Raw genomic sequence first — 20,461 nt, 5'->3', positions numbered from 1 at the left:
AGCTGCACCTGTAAGCAGCAGAGGAGTGTTGGGTTTCCAGAGGTGGGAGCTAGGAGGGGTCCAAGGAAGGGATGAGTCTCTCTTGTCTCATTCTCTCCCTTGCATCTTAAAGCACTGTTTTGGTTTCTTTAAGCACATCTGAATACCAAGAGTTTTTGTAGAAGCAGTTGAGATTTGGGTCTCCATGTCTACTGGTTTTAATGTTTACAACTTGGGGTTTATCACACTGAAGGCTCCTGGCTGTTGCCATCACACCCATCCTTCAGTGCTTCTTATCTATCACTTGAGCCTAAAAAATATTGCTGGTTGTACTCATCTCCTCTCCTCCCAATGAAGTTCTTCTCTTGGTAATTTTAGCTCCTACTTCACCCTTTCCTATAAACCAAACCTATTTCATCACACAAGAGCCTTTTTATTTTTTCTGTCTCCCTTCCCCTGCCTTGAGCAATCACAGCTTTTGGGCAGATGCCTGCAAAAGCCCAGCTCAGCTCCCACAGAATCGCAGCGTCACAGAATGGGTCAGGCTGGGAGGGAGCACTGCGGGTCCAACCTCCAATCTCATCCAACCTCCCTTCTCAAGCAGGGTCATCCTAAAGCACATTGCACAGAATTGCATCCAGGTGGCTCTTGAGTATCTCCCGTGAGAGAGACTCCACAACTGTCTGTGAAATCTGTTCCAGTGCAGGGTCACCCACACATTATAAGACGTTCTTCTTGTGTTCAGGTGGAATTTCTGTGCACTGGCTGCCACTAGTTGCCTCTTGTCCTATTGCTTGTCACCACTGAGGAGAGCCTGGCTCCACCCTCCCTTTAGATATTTACACACATTGATGAGGCCCTCTCTCAGTCCTCCCTTCTCGAGGCTGAACAGGCCCAGCTCTCAGCGTGTCATTGTGACAGAGATGCTCCTGCCTCTTATTCGTCTTTGTCGCCCTTCTCTAGACTCAGGAGCTCCAGGAGCTCCCTGTCTCTGTTGCACTGGCGATCCCAGAACTGGACACACTCTCGCCTCAGCCCTGCGCCCTCCACACCGACGTTCCCTGCCCACGGCACCAGCACCGCCTGCCCCTCATTCTGGCGGTCGGGCCCGTTCCACACTCCAGGCCGGCCCCCTCTGCCTAGGGCTCGCAGGACAAACGGGATCCAAGCCGGGCCCTCTCCTGGCCCGCTCTGCCCAGGGCTCGCAGGACAAACGGGATCCAGGCCGGGCCCGCTCCCGCCGCCGGCCCCGCCCGTTCCGGCGCTGCGCGCGCACTGCTCCCGCCCCGCTTCCGCCGCCCGGCCGCGCTTGCAGCGTCATCCCGGGGGCTGGTTTGAATGAGACCCCGAGCGGGGCCGGGACCCGCCACCGCCGCCGCCGCCGCCGCCGCCCGCCCGCGCCCGCCCGCCCGCGCCGCGCCCCGCCGCCCTGCGCCCGCCCGCCCCGCCGTGCGCCCGGGCCGCGCCGCTCCGCCATGCCGCTCTTCTCAGGTGAGCGCGGAGCCCGCCCCTCCCGCCGGGCCCGGCCCGGGAGCGCTGCCTCGGCCCCGGCCCCGGCGGCGGGAGGCGCCTCGCACGTGCGCGCCCATCCCGGCCGGGCCGGCGCCGGGTGCGCCCCGGGAGGTGCGCCCGGGCCGTGAGGAGGGAAGGGAGGGAAGGGAAGGGAAGCGGGGAGGCAGCGCTGGCCTGGCCCTGCTGGCGGGAGGGCGGGTGTCAGTCGCGGGCCGCCGTGCCTCGGCACTGCCCTGTCTCGGTTTGCTCTGGGTTCCTGCTAAAAGAGAAGTGGTGCTGTCCCTGTGGTGGTGAGCCAGAACGCTGCATCTGCGCCTTCCTGGTGCGTCTGCCTCCGCTCTTTGAAATCCATTCTATCCTACAGGCTCCGATGGGTTTGAAAAGCCCAAGTCCAACCTTTGACCAGGCACCACCATGTCAACTAGACCAGGGCACTGAATGGCACATCCAGCCCTCTCTTAAACACCGCCAGGCATGGTGACTTCACCGCCTTCCTGGGCAGAATATTCCAGTGTCTAATCACCCTTTCTATGAAGAAATTCTTCCTAATGTCTAGCCTAAACCTAAAATTAAAGCTTTCTTAAATTGTACCTCATCCTGCTGGCCCTTCTTGCTGTGAGGAAAGGTTTCCGTGGAAGACTTCAAGAACAAAGCCGCCAGTGACACTTCTGGGACCAATTACTGCCTTGATGATATCTCACAGATTTGGCCTGTTTGGGCCTTCAGTTTTTTAGGTAGTATGCAGCCTCAGCATACAGCTTGTCCACTGTTTTGGCTGTGGTTAGCAAATTGAGATCCTTATGTCACTGTAATGATTTTTCCTGAGTTCATCCAAATCTAGTGGAGTCTCCCTCATTGGAGATACTCAGGAATGGTTTGGGCACAGTCCTGTGGCTTGTGCTCTGGGATGGCCCCCTCGAGCAGCAAGGTTGGATGAGATGAGCCTCTGTGTTCCCTTCCAACCGGACCTGTTCTGTGATGTGTATGTGCTGTGTTTTCTGATCAGCAGGGAAAATACGTTCTTCTCTTTCTTACTTTACATTGTTTTCACGTTAACTAGTTTCTCTTTCGTTTTGCACGAAGTCTTAGTTGCAGTCTCTGAAGAGAAGACAGTCATGCTCTTCCATTCTTCCTCTTGAGTGCTGCATTGTCAAAACCAGCGACACTACAGATTAATAATTGCTAGCTCTTCTGCATATTTAGCAGTGGAAGCATGACTGTTCAAAAATTCAAAACCCAAAAGTCTGACTTGCAGACTCTCAGTGCAGCTGAATTGATCAGTGACTGAGTGGGTTGTCTTCCTGGAAAATGGGAAAAGCCTTGTGCTTCATAGGTCTTAAATATGCAAAATAATAAATGTGTTTTTTAAAAAATCGGAACATTGGGCAAAATATAAGATGCTTTCTATTAGAAATACTGAAAAGTTGGTCATTTTGAGTTCCTTTGTAGACTAATTTAGTCTAACTCATTTAGACTTGCTTTTGATTATTCTGTAATACCACACATCACAAGCATTGCATACATCTGAAATCTCAACCTTTTTGGAAGGGTTTTTAAAATTATGACTTCTAGGAGTTTTGTGTTTTGAAAAGGTATAGTTGCTGTAATATATTTATGTAAAACCAAACCAGAGGTAGAAGGATGTGGCTTTTACCACATCTGGTATTTCAGCCACTTACTATGCATTGAGGATATTGCTGTGTGCTCTATTTTACAGGTTTTCAGTAAAATCTCAGCTTGCTAAGGAAGCCTTATGTACCTATGTTAGTTCTTGGAAGTGGTCAAAGTTGTGTCACTGTTCTGCTCACTGTAGAGGCACACAGCTTATTCCAGGCATTTTCTGTCTGCTCTTGGTCATTACTGACCTCACCACAGTGAAGTTAACATTCCATTGTGCCATTCTGCCTCCTGTTTCTGCTAATGATCTCGTTTCCAGCGTCGAGGTTTACATTTTTGGTGACCAAATTTCACTTTGCTTCTTAATTCCAGTCCTGCACCTTACTGGGGTCAATAGCCTTGCTTTTAAAGAACGCTGTATTGTTTTCCTCTGAAGGAGGACGGAAGTGCTGCGGATAACTGAGCTGGAATCGCACCTCTGAACTTCCCTCAGAAAGTTCAGTTGTTTGCCACAAGCAGTGCCAAGAGAATGGGAGAGTTAGTTCCAAACTGCTTTTCTGAAGACCTGCAGAAGGATTTCTCATGCTGTTAGACAAACTTACCATTTACAGAGTGTCTCTGTGTCTTACTTTTCACTTGTTTTGTAGGATATTTTTAGACCTGCTGGAGGTGGTATGTTCTGATGGATGAGGTGCCATATAGTAAAGGTGTTCCCTACCTTCATTACTGACAATTTTAAGAGCCGAAAACAGAATGTTTTGAGACTGTGTGAAGTCTTGGTAATCTTGGTAATTGCATTCTTGAGTATTAGGAAATAATCAAGTTTCAAAACATTTTGTTTGCAGTGAATGTGAAATGGGGAAAAGAGAAATTTGATGGCGTGGAGCTGAACACTGATGAACCTCCGATGGTCTTCAAAGCCCAGTTATTTGCACTGACCGGAGTTCAGCCAGCCAGACAGAAAGTTATGGTTAAAGGAGGAACTCTGAAGGTAGAAATCAGTTTTTTATATTATGTCTAACTTTGTTATGTGTTAACATGAACAATGACGATGTTTCTGGGTGTTCCTCTGGAAGATCTTTGGTTGTATGTGTTAAACTGACTGTACTTCTTTACTCACTTGTACATAACAGCTTGGTGGGAGACTTTTTGTTACTTTTTATGTTCAGAATCTGAATGCAATTTTTTTCTTTCTAGCTTGTTTAAGAGAAGTTTCTTGGGTGCTTCTCTACTGGAGAGTTACTGGTTTAATGAGACGTGGGCAGTTTTGCTGCAAAAAGTTGTTTACATTTAGGCAGTGTTGAACAATGCATGGGAAACCTAATTGAAAACACAGCTTGGCTGCTTTTTATTTTTGTCAGATGAGACTTGATAACATGTAAATAGTTAATATTGTGTAACCTTGGATGAAACACAATTGTATATTTAGAAATGTGATTAATATTAATGAAAATATTTGCTACAAGTATCTTGCTACAAGATAACTAACTTGTCTTTTATTTTATTTCACAGGATGATGACTGGGGAAACCTAAAAATAAAGAATGTAAGTTCTGAGCAGTAAATTTTACTATTCTAATTTTTTATTTTAGCATATGAAGAAAGGCTTGAAAGTGCTTGCTTGTTTCTGTTTGAATGGACAGTGCTATCTCAAAAAGTTATACCTTGAAAAATAATTTTATAGATGTCATATGTAAGCATGCTTAGAAAGGTCTCACCACTGATGTATGAAAAAGCTTTTTTTTTTTTTTTTGCATCAATAGGGAGCTCATACTATCTTTTCTGGAGTAGTTGAGTGCATATATTTATTTATTCCATACAAGAAATGTTCTGGATCAGAGCAGTGCTGTCTTATCTGTGATCATAAAAATAAGTGATGTTGTTTAGAGAGATCTGGTGAACCTAGGTACTGTCTGCAGACCCTTGTCCTTGCACATCCCCAGCATGGACAAATGTGTTGGTGATGCCGAAGTTACACCTCTGCTTTTCATGTCCTTTTTTACCAACCTGCTGAAATGTGCTCTCCTGTGTTAAATAGCTGCTGTTTTTAAAGAAAGCATTAGTAATGATAATTCATACATTTGGCTAGTTCAAAAAGAAAACAGAAAGTGTTTGTGTTGCTTGCCTGTATAATATTGCATCAGGGAATCCCACAGATTTTTGTTGGGGTTTTTTTTGTGTCATTTTTGTTACTGTGCATCTCTTGTAACCTCTTGTAACAGCTTTACTCCAGTTCTTCACTGGGCAGATTGAATTAGGTAGCATTACTCTTACCCTTGTAACTAGTTAGCAGCCTGTAGCTGCAGCTATTGTAGCAAAATTATTCAGCAAAAATGCAGTACATAATATTCTTGTCTTTTTCTGCATGTGGTTGTGCTAATAGCTGCTTTTATTCATTTTAATAATGTTATATACAAGTTCTAGGGATTTATTTACACTGTCAAAGCAGTTTCTCTTCATTCTGTTGTTCATCCTTTTCCTTAGCACTGTATGTTTCAAGCCTCCAGATAGTAATTTTCTCCTCATTTGACAGATCTTATTGTGTAGATGTGCTCCTGTTGAATGCTGAAAGATTCCTTTTCATATTATGCTAGTTCAGCAAGCATGGAAACCTGATTGACTTTTTTTTTTTTTACACCTTAAGTGTTAGTTCTCATGTCTAAACTGATGTGGTAGTTTAGGTTATTTTTCACTTTTCAACTAGTTTAACCCAGAACTTGCCAGGAAAGCTCACCAGATGTTTCAGTGGAAACATTTAGCATGGATAATTCTGTGGAGTTGTTCTCAGTAGGTACTTCCTAGATAATTGAGGTACACCCTAAAGCCACAGTAGTGCAGTATTGCTTTCTGTTAAACTAAGAGATAAATAAATAAATAAACAAACAAACTGTGTTTATTTTTTGGGAAATTGCTGAAGTACGTTAGGAGCTTGAGGGTTTGAGTGGAAATAAGTGTCCTTAGACATTGATTGCTGGTTTTGCTGTGTTTCCAGGGCATGACCTTACTAATGATGGGTTCCGCCGATGCGCTTCCAGAAGAGCCGGTTGCTCGCCCCATCTTCGTGGAGGACATGACAGAGGAGCAGTTGGCCTCAGCTGTAAGCATGTTTCCAACTTCAGTTTCTTGTAAACCTTCGTCATGGCAAGTTCTTAAATGCTTGCAGTTGCTTAAAAGTCGGTTTTGAAACTGTAGTGTCTGTTTAGCATCTTCACCAAGAATCACAAATTTACATTGATGACCAAACTGGGAGCAGTAAAAAGAAATCTGGGATTTAATTTAAAAATCATACAATTAGTGCTGTTTTTCTTTTGAGCATGCAGCTTAGTAGATTTTCTAAAAATAGCATTGTGGTGTTTTTAAAGATGAAGTTGTATTGCCCTTACTGCATCAGTGTCCTGTATTTTGCCTAAACAAGGCTTCTTAGATATGCAGAATTATTTCCTGCCTCTTTCATATCTGTGAGGAGAAACTAGGGTTTGTTTTAGGGTGGGGTGTATTTGGGGATTTGTTACTAGTATTAGGTCAACTTTGTGAAAAATGAAAATAAGTTTGACATGTGTTTTGCTTTGTGGAAGTAAAGTCTGAAAGAGCATAAATAATCTATTATTTTCTTAATGAAGAAACTCCTGAGTTCCCTTTTTTACAGCTTGAAAGGCTTAATTTTCTCACCAATCATTTGAAGTGCAAGCTTTTTCATACTTAACAGTTGCATGATTGTTGTCAACTGTGCATGCAGAATAGAAATACTTTGGTGCATGTCTGTATGAAAAAGGATCTATAGTTCATGACTGGGTTTGTGTGCTTCAGGATTTAGGGCTTTCCAGGCCACCTGCAGTTGAAGGGTATTTATGGATTTTAGAGTAACCCCATACACAGACATTGAGATAACTGAGAGGCAAGCAAGGAGGTGATTTCACTATCAGATAACATTTCAAAAAAGTTGGTCACATGGAAATCTTTTACACATCAAAATTCAGTCGTTTGCAGTGCATGTGTTCACTTCTGAGATATGCTGAATGAGTTCTCTCTTCCTAAAATAATCTATTTGTATTGGTATGCAGTACATTAAACTATGTGTTTTTCCCTGACAAATACCTAAGTATTCAGGATTACAGAAAAAGAAAGAAAAATTCTATCACGTGGTGATTTATAGTTATTTCTGAAACTGGTTAGCTTACTATTAGTTGGCCTTTACATTGGTCAAAACTTCAGAAATTCACAAGTTGTCTGAAAAAATCAAGTTAATGATCTGTTGCAAATTTCTGGAGAGAAGTTTAAACAATGCTTTTGTTTCCAACTATGAACTCCATCATTTTCAGAGTTTTACTGAAAACTGATTTTAATTAAAACATCAGTGTTTTGTACAAATGTATTCATGTGGAAATTTTCATGGAAATAGAATTTTAAGGTCAAAACTTGAATGGGATTATAGTTGAACTTTCTGAATGATTGCATGCTTGAAGAATATATTCATTAAAGTAAACATGCAGAGAAAAACCCCCAAAGCATTCCTGAATGTTCCCTAAAAGTATCAATTAGTGTAATGATAAATATAATCATAAAGTGGATCTGGAAAGCCTCATAACATTTGATGGAATATTCCCAGTTTTATGCATAGTTCATGTGCTTAGAAGTTGATGTCACATTATATAGTGTTTGTACAAAAATGGTTGCCACTTCTTTCTGACCTTCAAGCACCCTTGTGAATTTTTTTGGTAGATGGAATTGCCATGTGGATTGACAAACCTTGGCAACACTTGCTACATGAATGCTACGGTTCAGTGTATCCGCTCCGTGCCAGAAGTGAAAGAGGCCCTTAAAAGGTAGGACAAAAATACCGTGACTAAAATGTTTCCTTTAGCTTATGAAGATGATATTTTCCAGAATGGTCATCTTAATACTGGTATGGATTATCATGACAATCTATTACTCTTTAGGTCTATTCAAGATTAACAGAATGATCAATTAAAGTTTATCCTATGGCTGTGTTAGTCTGTACTTTAATAAAAAAGTTAAGACTTTGTGTTTCTTGGAACTGGCTTTTAATAGAGAGAATGTGTTTTGCTTAGCTAGAAAGTAGTTCCTATCAAGACCAGTTTAAAATTCTAAAATAAGCTACTGAACTCTTAACCCTGTTTTTTTGCTGTTAGTTTTTATGGTCCTGTTCTGCATAAAAGAATCATATGGGAGTCCTGTTCCTTTGAGGAATATTTCCTGCAATGGTTCCATTGCACAGTATTTTCAGCTGTGAAATTCTGACATTTGCTACTTGGAGGTACCGCAGGAAGTTCTAAGGCATGTCTTCATGGAATTTTGTTTGTGCTAATTTGTTCTGATTGTAGGATAACTTTTCTCATGTTTGTTTGTTTGTTTTTGTTATTCTAGACTGAAATGTGAAAATGGCTAGTGTTTTTTGTGGTTGGTTGTTTTTTTTTTTTTTGGTAAGAAATTTACAAGAAACTTGAAAGTCATGAATGTTGAAGGAAAAAAGAATACCTACCAATGTGGCCTGAATTTGTCCTCCAGATGAATTGTAATGAGAAAACAACGAGTATTTATAAAAAAGTGAGAATTAGGTAGAGCATTATTGCCCTCCTAGGGTTAATTTAATTCCTTTTCCCCTGCTTTCTTGATTCCCAGCTGGATATTCTGTATTACTGTAATCACTTGTTATTTAAGTAGTTATAAACAGTTTTTCATTCTGTTAGCAGGTGAACCTTTATTATTAAGCACTGAGAACTACTTGTGAAGTACAGAAATTTGATTTCAGGGTTTTTATTGGCTATCGGTGTTATCATTTTTGCAAAGTCTTTATTTCCATGTGAAGGATTCTTGAGTTATGACACTGAATCTGAATATTGGACAAATTTAACATACTCAAAAGCAAAATGTAGCCCGAGAAACTGGCAGACTGCAATACAAGATGTGGCCGTATTGTCTGTGGGAAGTCAGATTCACACTCGGATTCAAGCTCTGTTTTTCTCTGGAGATTTAGCCTTTTTTTGGTCTTCCTTGCTTGATGACAGCATGGCAGGCTATAGGGTACATGGCAGTGGGAAGGTGTGAAAGGAGTCACTTGGGAAAGCTGTTACAGCTTCTTTCCTGAGGCCTGCTCTGCTGATCTCCCCAAGGAACTCCTCCCTGTTCTGTAGCATGCCAGGGGAAATTTTCCTGCTTGTCTTCTAGCAATGGTCAGAATTTCAAAAGTCCAGTCTGAGATTAGAGAATGTGTGAGACCCTCCTTTTGCTTGAAGGCTTTGGGGAGTCTGTTCCTCATCCAGCTGCTAAATTAGGAATTTAAAGAAGAGTGGTAGGTTCTTGTCATATAGGTAGACTCCCATTCCTTTTCAGTCTAGGAAATACTTCCCCAAGAAAACATCTCATCTCTCACTGTTTTGCTTCTGCTGTGGAGGGAGGAAGCAAGCTTGCCCTCCATCTCTGTGCATTTTATCTGACATCTATCCCTGGAGGTGTTTTTTTTTCACATGTATCTGAAGAAGCCATGGCAAATGTTTCAGAAATGGGGTAGCTTTTGTTCAGACTTTCTCAGTTTCTTTAAAAATAAAACAAGTCTTTGAGGCAAAAGGATTAGAGAAGCAGCAGTGATGTAGCCAGACTTCTTGGTCTACCTTTACTTACTCACTGAAAGATGCCAGTTTTCCTTTGCTTCCATGCTTGCAAAATAGCTGAAACTTTGAGGTAAATGTGAGTGAATCTTACCTTTGGTTACTTTTGGCTTGGTAATAGATTTCCTTTAAATGAGTCCAGTTGCTGCCTGCTTCAAAAACCCGACTGTCCTTCCTGTTTGTGTTTAATTGCATGCAAATTATTTTTCTTCCCTTTTAGGTATGGTGGTGCCTTAAGAGCTTCAGGAGAAATGGCCTCTGCTCAATACATTACTGCAGGTTGGTGTTTAGAGTAGAAAACAGGGGTTTAGGCAAGTGTGTGATTTCTTGCTAACTGCAGATGAAATTTGCAGTTAAAACTCTGTGTATTGTTCTTTAGTGCATATGCCTTAGGAATGTCAGATCTGCTGGCACTGGAGGATTCATTTTGTCTTTAAAGGCTATTCTGCCCCTGCCTGCAAGGCATTTATCTATGCGCATTGTCAGGCTGCAGGCTAAAGAAAAGATACTTCAGAGTGATCTAGGCTTAGATAGAAACAACTTGTATCTCTAAGTTGTTTTACATGTAGGCATGAAGTAATTGGAACTTCCTAAAGCAGATTCCATCCATCCATCCATCTATTGGTTTGATCACTTTGTGCAGAAATACTTTAGTTCTTTGTTTCACATAGTGGTAGGCTAACACCATCCTCCTGGGATATGTATGTCACTGGTGGTTTTTAATATGATTTATTGCCTGAGCATTATTGTTACAATGGAAACTGGTGCTTTATCAGTGGTCTTAGCCTTTGCCCTAAAGATCCAGATTTCATAACTGGAGTGGAAAGGAGAGTCTTCAAAACAGAAGTTACTCTTTGTTGTGGTGGTGTGGGTGCTCACACTGTGGGAGCTCGTGGTGGCCCTGTGTCTTCAAGCTCTAACTAGAGCTCTAGTTAGACCCCTTACACTTGAACAAGGGTACTACTTGTCCACTTTTTCTTTTTTTACTCTATTTCATTGCCCCACTAAGATGCTGGGCCAGGACACTGGGATTTCTACCAGTCCATTTAAGGAAAAACAAAACAATATAAGGAAGGAAAGGTCCAGTTTGTGGGTATGCCTGCTGATCGAATTTTGGGGTGGTAAGTTCAATGGTTACTCTATACAGCCATGCCTGCCCCTCCCCTTTTCACTGCCTTTACTTCGTGTCCCTTGTTTTCTTTTAAGGGTGACAGCTCTGCTTCTTAGGAATTTTAATAGTTTAAGTAATTTGTAGTTAATTCTTGGGTGCTGAGCTGTTCAGGAACTCCTGCATGACACTTACGGCATTTTTTTTAAAATTGCTGTGTCATATCAGTTGCACCTCTTATCAAGGTCAGTGAAGACATTTCTGAAAGAGGAAGCAACTGACCTTGGTTCCCTGTAATCTTGCTTATGTTCACTTACTGGAGAGAACAATTCATTAGTCTCTTCACTTGTAAATTAGTGACCATGCAGATTGTTGCCTACCTCACAGGGTTGTTGTGAGGATTAACAGGTACCTTTGAAGGGATCTGTGGATTTAAAATGCTGTAACTTGGATAGATAAAACATATGCTAGAGTGTGGAAGAAAAAAGAAAGCCATGTGTGTTGTCATGCAGTCAGTATCATTCATTGGATTGCACATAGTTATGTACATATAGCTCTCTGCACATATGCATACACATATTTGTTTTCCTGGGTTTTAAGCATGGGTATTTCCTAGATATTTTATTAAAGTTTTTTTTCCTAGTAGCTGGTGAAACTTAAGTTGCTCTAGAGGATAGATTGTGAATGCCTCCTGGTTTCTCTTGTGAAAATGTTGTTCCTCTGATGTGTTCCAAATGAAATCTTAATTGCTCAAAATTTTTTTCCCCTGTTAGCAGCCAGGAAAGACAAGGCAATATGTCCCAAATTCTCAGAATTGCCATCTTTATGCTTTCAAAGTTGTGTTCAGAAAGGAGATCATAGGTGCACCTGTTATGCCACCTGGAAAATTTGGTCCTGCTTTGGAAAGATCAATTTGGACACTGTTAAATGATCAGTCTTTAAATGTTGTTGCTGTTTTACTGTTCTTTTTACACTTCCTGCCATGTTTGAATTGTTTTTTCGCTTCTCAAAGCATTCACTTTTTCTTCAAGCTCTTAGAGACTTGTTTGATTCCATGGATAAAACTTCCTCCAGTATCCCACCTATCATTCTCCTGCAGTTTTTGCATATGGCCTTCCCACAGTTTGCAGAGAAAGGTGATCAAGGCCAGTACCTTCAACAGGTAAAGACCAATTATTAGCTTATTGTTTAAAATTCTATAGTATGTTGGAAGTTGAGAACAAGAACATTTAAAGACTTTCCTTCTCCTGTGAAAATAAGGGGTGCTTTTTCTGTAGAAAAGTTGTATAGAAGTTGAATGTAATATCAAGTGCTAGTTCTGAGAATGCATGGTGGAATTGGGAGAAATTCTTAGTTAAGGAATCCTCACATTTGGCTTTATAATTGATGGGTTTAATGTTACTAAATCATAATGCTTGTAGTCAGATTTAATGTTGTGCTCCCTTCCTAGGATGCCAATGAGTGCTGGGTGCAGATGATGAGGGTACTACAGCAGAAGCTGGAAGGCATAGAAGGTGATACAATTATGGAGGTAATTGTAGTCTTACTCTAACCAGAAGAAGGATTTATAGTATTTCACGTATGTTTTGTTAAGTATTATCTGTTTGTCAATTCTTTAACGTGTGTCTGGAATTGTGAAGTTACTTTCTGATGTTTCTGATCAGCATCATAATACCATGGTCCTGTCAGTGATGCTGTGGAGTGTGCTAAAGGAAACCCTTCCCTTTGGGCTGTGTAAGGGGCAGTGTTGCACCAAGCTGGTGGTGACACCCTCTCATGTACGTGGTAGCTGGCCCTGATAACCTGTGAATTCAGCACATAAGAACTTTTTTTTTTTTTCTGAAAAAAGTGTGCTACAGTTTTAACTTGAATGGTTAATCTGATACAAGAAATTGCTGAAAGTTTTTCCCCAGATTTTACCAGAACAGCTTTCTCTTTTCTCTGTAAACTGTTTTCTGGAGACTCTTGGCAGGGCCTTGGAAGACTATCCTGAAACTTAAGATAGATTTAAGTTGGGGGGCTAGGGATTTATGAATTTTTGATCTTGCTTGTTAATGGGCTTCAGGTTGGTTTTAACAGCATGTTATAAGCATATTTGTTTTGAAACTTTTATGCTGTGTTAGAAGATTGACTGACTAGGAGAAAATACATCTATAGAAAGCTAAAGGAATAGGCTTTAAAGAATTTAAATAAATGGGGTAATTTTGTCTGTAGAGAAGACTGTATTTACATTCTGTTTAAAGTTACATCATAAGAGATTTTGTTTTACAGGCAGACTCTGGAGCTACAGCAGCATCCTCTAAAAAGAAGAGTTTAATTGATCAATTCTTCAGCATTGAATTTGAAACAGCGTATCCTAAAGACTAAGGCAAGACATAAACAACGGTGATTTCACACTTTAGCAGTTGAGTTCAGGGAGGATGAAAAGCATTGTTCAGAACACTATGGAAAATGAAGGTGTAGGTTGGGGAACGGGATCATGATGTCGTGCAGGAGTACACAGAACTTAACTTTAAGATTGGATATGCTTTAAGGGAGAGGATGATGTGGGGAGAAAGAATGGTAATGAAAATCGACAGAGAAAAAAACCCTTGTTGAATTTCAATAGCACATTTCCTCCCCAGAGAAGATTGGTCCTTACCAGCTTCAAGGATGCTGACATGCTTTATCTAACTAAAAGTAATTGTTGTCCTAAATAGGCTTTTTTGGCTTGTAAGAGTGTGTTGCTGACATACCTGGTGTACTAAAGATGCACAAAAGGTAGACTGATTGATTTCTTAAGAAATAAATTAGGTGTCCACAGTTGTATGAGTAAGAAACAAATGCAGCTGACAACTTTCTAGTGGGTTCTTTATAGCAGGAAAAAGAGAATATGACCACATGGGGCACACATCTCATGGCAAGTATTACTCTTTTCCCATTTCTCCACCCCAAAAGCCTGGCTGTCATCAAACTGAGCACCACTTTTAGAAAGTTATACACTGTGCATTTTGCTTGTCTGAAATAAGGAAACATCCCCTTAGATGAGGTACTGTATCTCATGGTTTGGTAGTAATGACTAATGATTCTTACCTTTTTCTAGGCAAGAATCATGCATCTCTCTCCCTCTTCTTTGATGTTTGTTGTCCTTAAAATCATTGGGAGTCTTGGAATGTGTAGCTAAGAGGAATGATGCATAGGCCAGTATCAGCAAGAAGACTTGTTAGAAGAGTTGCAGACTTTCAAAGTGTGATTACAGCAGCATTTGTAGAATAGCTGCAGTCAGAAAAATACCTGCTTGGAAGGAGATAGATGAGAGAAAAGCATTGGGCTAGAACTATGAGAAGAGGAGAGGACAGACAGAACAATTAAAAGGAATGTGTAGAAAATAATGAAGGAATTAATTTCATTTCAGTGGACAGATACAAGGCAGAGAAAGGAGGCTCTGCATGTTGAAAGAAGCAGGAAGTCTGGCCAGCAGCAGCAGTAGAAGAACTTTATTAATCATAAGCAACAATGGAGTGCAGTGTTGCAGGAGGGCTTTGTAACTGGGTGTTGGCAGCCAGTTAGTGTGTTCTGTGTCCTGGGGGTTGGGTGGTGATGGGGAAGAAAAAAGAAAAAGCAGGCCTTAGGTTAAATGGTGATCAAAGACTTATTTTCCTTTTTTTTGGTGTGCTGTCTGCCCCTGCTGCCCCTTGTCCTTAGCCACGAAGGAACAGATTGGTCTGAAGGAAGGGCTCCTTCAAATCTTTTTTGTACTATGAGAAGTAAAAGTACTGTCTACACAAGCACAGAATTACCTAAATTGCTGTGCTGCTTGGCATGTTCTTTTCACTAGAGGAGTAGTTCAGCTCTTGGTGCATGATGGTTTTCCTTAATTTTGTGAAGCATGAAATGTACAGAAGCCGAAGAAGAAGAAGTAACTAAAGGAAAGGAGAATCTCCTTCAGCTTAGCTGCTTTATCAATCAAGAAGTGAAATACCTGTTTACAGGACTAAAATTGGTAAGCTATTGCAACTTTTATTGAATTGAAATTCTAAATGGTCTGCATATTTCTCAGTTGAAATTCTAAGTGACCTAAATGCACTTAGTTCTAAGTGCATTTAATCTGTGACTTGGAATTGATGTCTGCTGTCCAAACATTATGAAGTTTCAGGAATCTTTTTGGTGTTCATTGGGAAGATGGCTGTGAAAGGGAATTGCATGTTAATGTCAAACAGACTTCAGCAGAGCATTATCTTGACCCTGACATGGTGTTCCCCATGCAGGTAACCAAGTGCAAGAGAGTTTCCTCTTTGTTTCTTCAGCTGGGTTTCACTCCAGACTGAGCAGTATCATGATTTATGCAGCAATCAGTTCCCAGAAGGTCCAAAAGTCAACTTGGAAGTAGGCTGGCATTTTGGTTCCTAATTAAAACCCCACCAGATGATGTAACAACTAAATTTGATGTGGCAGATTTTAAAGGGGGTGTTACTTTCCATCAGACAACATTATTCTCCAGCTTTTTTTAAGTAGAACTCCTTAAGGTTGTCTGTGATTTTTAGGTTATGTATGTATTTTGAAATTGTAAGGGCTTTTTGGGGAGACTGAAGTAGAAAGGAGAGGAGCTACTGCAAAACCTTTGTAGTAACTGTGTAAGACTAGGGCAGTGATCTGGTTTGTACAGGACTAAAACCAAGTTGTATGATTCTCAGATAATCTTTGTATATCTCTGCTTTTTTTTCTTTTTCCTAACAGAATTTAGAAGGAAAAGTAGGATAAAACAGCTAATGCTCACAAATGAAAAAAAAACTATAAAAAAAGAAACTTAGCTTTCAGGCCAAAAAAAAATCTGCAACTTATGCTAGATTGCCTGGAGCAAGAGAATTGCAACACTAAGAACCAAGCTAGTCTTTCCCAGAATTTTGTTAGGAGACACCAGCTGTCAATTTAGATGCAGCTCTGGCTGCTTGAGACTGAGAGCTGAGAAATGTGCAAATATTCTTCTCACAGGAAACTTCAGATTTTCTTCAGTTGTGCTCTAAGCATATGATACATTTGTAACCAAGTCCAGATACAATTCATAATAAAATCCAATTGTGAGTTCTACTCCTGTGGAGCAAAATTTTCTGCAGAGAGAAACTCGGTGTTGTCAGGGCTCAGGAATGAGCCTGGAGCTGAAGGAATGAATGGGCATAGTCCTTTCTGCCAAGGAATTTCAAAATCTTACGTGTTGTAATGGCTGACAGCAACACAAGAGACTGGCAGAACAAGATTTAGTTTATGGTTTGTTTACCCCTGTTGTGCTTTTCTCTAAGCTGTGTTTTCTGATGAACATGTGTTACTTCTTTCTCTTGCAACAGCGTCTTCAGGAGGAAATCACCAAACTTTCTCCAACACTGCAGAGAAATGCACTCTATATCAAATCTGTGAGTGGTACTTTCCTTGCTCTTCACAATTCTTTTCAGTTTTCTGTTCCAAACCACACAGTTATTGCTGCAACACCATGTAATTTATGTTTATAAAGCATCTGAGTATTCACTACCAAGAAATTTAAGACAGAGCTTCAATAAAGGAGACTTTATTTTATTCCTGTGGGTTTGTGTACAAATACATTCCCAGAATAGACAGTAATTTAGGATGACCAGTGTTTAAGGTAAAAAAGATCTGTGAATATTTAAAGTAATACCTTTTTCTAATTTTTTTTTTGTAGTCCAAAATTAGTCGCTTGCCAGCGTACCTGACTATTCAGATGGTTAGATTTTTTTACAAAGAGAAAGAATCTGTGAATGCAAAAGTTCTTAAGGTAAGTTTTTTGCATATTGAAATTCAATTCCTCTTTATGTTTTCTGTGAGTTTTTATTAAGGGTAGACAATGAGGACTTGAAGACTACTTTCTTAATTGTTCACCTTTAAATTGCATTTAAAAACATTAAAGAGTGCAGTTTCTTTGCTCAAGTGCCAAATAGTTTTGTTCCCAGTTGTGATGGTGTATAGTGTAACTACACTACCCAAAATAGACTGAGGAAGGAGGTGAGGGGCAAAAGTGAATTTGTCCCAGTACTGCTAATATTACATCATGACACAATACAAGATGTTTTTTGGTCTTTTCTCACCAGTGGTTCTGAGAAGAATGTTTAACTAAGGAGAGGGCCATGCTTTCAAACTCTGAACAGTGTTCTAATGTTGATGGGAGATGTTTATGCTGTCAGACACTTCCTGTATTAGTTATTTTAATTGTCTGGCTTTCTGATGGACAAATGCAGGAACCAGCTGCCAAGAGCTGAATGTTCTGTTTTGCTTTCTGTTGGCCATGGCCGACAGGCCTCACAGGCTACCCAGGAGCATCATGATAGGTGCTCTTTCCTTACAGGAGGAGGAAATGAAATAAGGATTAAAGGTACATGTTAACTGTTTCAGAAGGTAGTTTGGATAGCACAAAATAACATTTTTGCCAGGGTGCAGTCATTCTACATGCTTGCCTCTTTTTTCTTTTCTCTTAGGCCTGTACAGGCATTTCCATAGTGTGAAAGTATGACAGCTAGCAATAAAGAATCTGATTTATTGTTAGTCTATGCTGAATGTAATAATATAAAGTGGTTTGTTTGTACTGAATTAGACATTCTTCAGTGAAAGCATTGTAGCTCTTTTGGTAAATACTAAAAGAATCCCAGTAGGTCAGGTTGCCATCAATTTGAAGAGGGTTTCATTTCATTTGATTGTGTTGTCTTCCCATGGGAGAATGCTTTAATGTGGAGTACCAAATCATGCTAATAAACCTTTGTCTTTTACTTCCTAGGATGTCAAATTTCCTCTTATGTTGGATGTGTATGAGCTGTGTACGCCCGACCTGCAGGAAAAAATGGTTTCTTATCGATCAAAATTCAAAGATCTAGAAGACAAAAAAGTAAATCAACAGCCAAAGAACGTAAGTCTCCTGATGCTTTCGCTAATTCATACATCTGAAATTGGGGTACTAATAAGGACTAGAAAAAACTTGCTGTCCCTAAATATATTATTTTCTTACATAGCAAACTCCTTGGTATTGAGCTTTAGGTCTTTTTATCCTGTATTTTCAGCTATGCCCAAAAGTTTGCTGTAAGTCACACAGAATTATTCTCTTCAAATATTACTGTTTGGTGGCTGCTCCCTTCTTCAATGGAGTGTAGGAAGCCATTCCCTGCTCAGCAACTGGAAAGGGTTGTACAAGACACTGTCATGTGCCTGACTGGTAAAAATTAGAGTACGTGTACTAGTGAGCCTAAAGTCAGCACTGTAAAAACTTGGGAAATGGTCTCATGTCTTATCCTGTCTACATAATGCTGACTTCCCTGTCTTTATTGAAGACAAAAGTAAATGAGCTAAAACTGTCACGTTTTAGCCGTTTTTTAAAGTTTGCTGGTATTTTTCCTGGCCTAACTCATTGCAAATTCTTTTAAGCATTTGGATAAGGCTTGCATCCCCTCTTACACAGATGGGAGCAAGGAAAGAGTGCTATTTTTGAACAGAATGTATTGGCACTGAGAGTCTGTCTCTGGTATTTTCTTATTGTCACTTCTGCTGCTAGCAAGCCCCCACCAAGGAATAAATCTGCAATTGCAGAATTGTTTCATAAACAAACCCATAAATCTCGTGGGTGAACACTGCAGGCAGTATGTGCTAAAATGTATTTGCTTTAAAACTGATCTTCTTCAGATAAGGGTTTTGTATGTCCACCTAAAAAATACAATTATGAATTTCTTTCAAGTTGAACAAAAATGTTTAGACTTAGAAATGCACTTTAATTAATGGAGACTTGGGATTTGATGTGATTGTGCTAGAGCTTTTATTAAACTGCTCCACATTAATTCAACTTACTCTCTTTTTTAGTCTAGTAAAAGTGATGGTGCACAGAAAGAAGTTAAATATGAACCATTTTCTTTTCCTGATGGTGAGTACAGGGAAGCAAATCTACTTTAAAGTAACTTCCTATTTACTTGTGCTTAAGCGTACCTGATGGTAGCACTATTTTGAGAACCCTGTCTCTTTAATGCTTTTGAAAATTAATCTTGAAAGATTGACAGGAATGGAAAGATTAGGTAAACCAAAACACTGAGATAGTGAAAGGCATAACTGCCATCCATCTGACAAGCTGGTGACAATAGAAGACAGGCACAGCAAAAGACATTTGCTTGTAATGTGCACGCTGACTTGTCAGTGGGTGGTAGAAGGCTGAAATCCAAACAAAAACTTAAACTGGACTTCTAAAATGCTGTGATGGTGCTGGTGTTGCCTCAGTTTTGGGGAGGCTTGGAGCCTGAAGGCCCAAAGCACTCAGCCTGTGCATTAATTACATCAGTAATACTTTGGTGTACATATTTATTTCATAAGAATGCACAACATCTTCAGTTTCCTGAGACTCTCCTGGCTGAGAGCTGCTGCTTTAGTTCACAATGGTTTTGTACTGTGCTGTAGCTGGGCTTTTGCACACACACACCTGTGGTGCTGTGGCCTGGCTGATGCATCAAGTAAGACTCAAGGTTACTTTTTCTTTCCCCTTCAGATATTGGCTCTAACAATTGCGGCTATTATGACCTGCAGGCAGTGCTAACTCATCAAGGCAGATCAAGTTCCTCTGGGCATTATGTGTCTTGGGTTAAAAGGAAACAAGGTAAAAAATAATAAACAAATTGCAGCCCTGTTAACCACTCATCACAGCTCCTTTCAACAAAGGGGCTGTTAAGCAAGCTTAGATTTTATGCACCTAAGTTACAAATGATCCTCTTGTTTTCCTTGCAGATGAATGGATTAAATTTGATGACGACAAAGTCAGCATTGTTACACCTGAAGACATTTTGAGGTTATCTGGGGGTGGAGACTGGCATATAGCTTATGTTCTACTCTACGGGCCTCGCAGGATTGAAGTTGTTGAAGAAGCAGCTGAACAATAGTCTTCCGTTCTAGCCATTCTGCCTAGGTGTGAAATAAATGTTGATTACTGATCACTTCTTTAACCCCAGAGCTTTAGCAAGTGGATAAATAATTTGTTCAAACCTTCTCATGTGCAGAGGGATATTGTTTTAAAACTGATCCATGTACCAATTAGTCACTATGGGACTGGACTGCCCACTGTGGTGGTGACAATACTTAAAATAGCTTTAATGTCTTGCAGAAGATAATTTTTTTTTAATGAGCCTCTCCTCCTCCTTCTTCTCTAATGTCATCAAGTATTTATTACACACCTACTCTCACATTTGTTACTCTTGCATGGTTTATACCACAGTTCAGTAGCTGTCCATCCTTTGCCTTACCTGGCAGTTCTGTTAGGAAGGTAGAAGAGAAAGCGTTGCCTTGTTGTGTAACTCAGTGCTGCTGCCCGTAGCCAACAGCTGTGGCTACAATCAAGTATTTGTCCAGCCTGACCTGCTGATTCAGTCTGTTCTGTTGCTGGCATCTCATGATTTCAGAATAAATTGTGATCAACAATGTGTCTCCATTAAAAACAGCTCCTGTCCTGGTACTGTAGTCAGTATGCGTTTGTTTTCACTTCTTGGGCCACCACTGACGAATGTCTCAAAGCAGTCATGGAATAAAGTCACTTTTTTTTTTTAAGCTGTAGGGATGTGTCTCCTGTCCTGTTACTCATTATTCAGTAGCTAAGTCCAGTGTGGTGGCTGCAAAAC

General features: G+C 40.4%; 1 protein-coding gene across 2 annotated transcripts; it reads left to right on the top strand.

The window, feature by feature from the left end:
- Positions 1–1,307: 1,307 nt before the first annotated feature.
- On the top strand, positions 1,308–20,396 carry USP14 (ubiquitin specific peptidase 14). 2 transcript variants are annotated; one of them, XM_054646024.2, is made up of 16 exons: positions 1,308–1,470; positions 3,954–4,099; positions 4,621–4,653; positions 6,100–6,204; positions 7,827–7,930; positions 9,954–10,012; positions 11,873–12,003; positions 12,292–12,372; positions 13,113–13,192; positions 14,709–14,823; positions 16,163–16,228; positions 16,513–16,605; positions 17,599–17,727; positions 18,669–18,729; positions 19,342–19,449; positions 19,578–20,396. In XM_054646024.2, exons 1-16 carry the CDS (start codon positions 1,455–1,457, stop codon positions 19,727–19,729), a joined length of 1,479 nt encoding a protein of 492 aa, XP_054501999.1. In that variant the 5' UTR covers positions 1,308–1,454; the 3' UTR covers positions 19,730–20,396. The 2 variants fall into 2 exon arrangements, with proteins under 2 accessions (XP_054501999.1, XP_054501923.1); XM_054645948.2 differs by having other exon boundaries at positions 12,292–12,378.
- The last annotated feature ends 65 nt before the right edge of the window (positions 20,397–20,461 follow it).

This window comes from Agelaius phoeniceus, chromosome 1 (assembly GCF_051311805.1).
Source record: "Agelaius phoeniceus isolate bAgePho1 chromosome 1, bAgePho1.hap1, whole genome shotgun sequence".
Lineage (NCBI taxonomy): Eukaryota > Metazoa > Chordata > Aves > Passeriformes > Icteridae > Agelaius > Agelaius phoeniceus.
The sequence above is the reverse complement of the archived record's forward strand: the minus strand, read 5'-3'. Positions and strand labels throughout refer to the sequence as shown.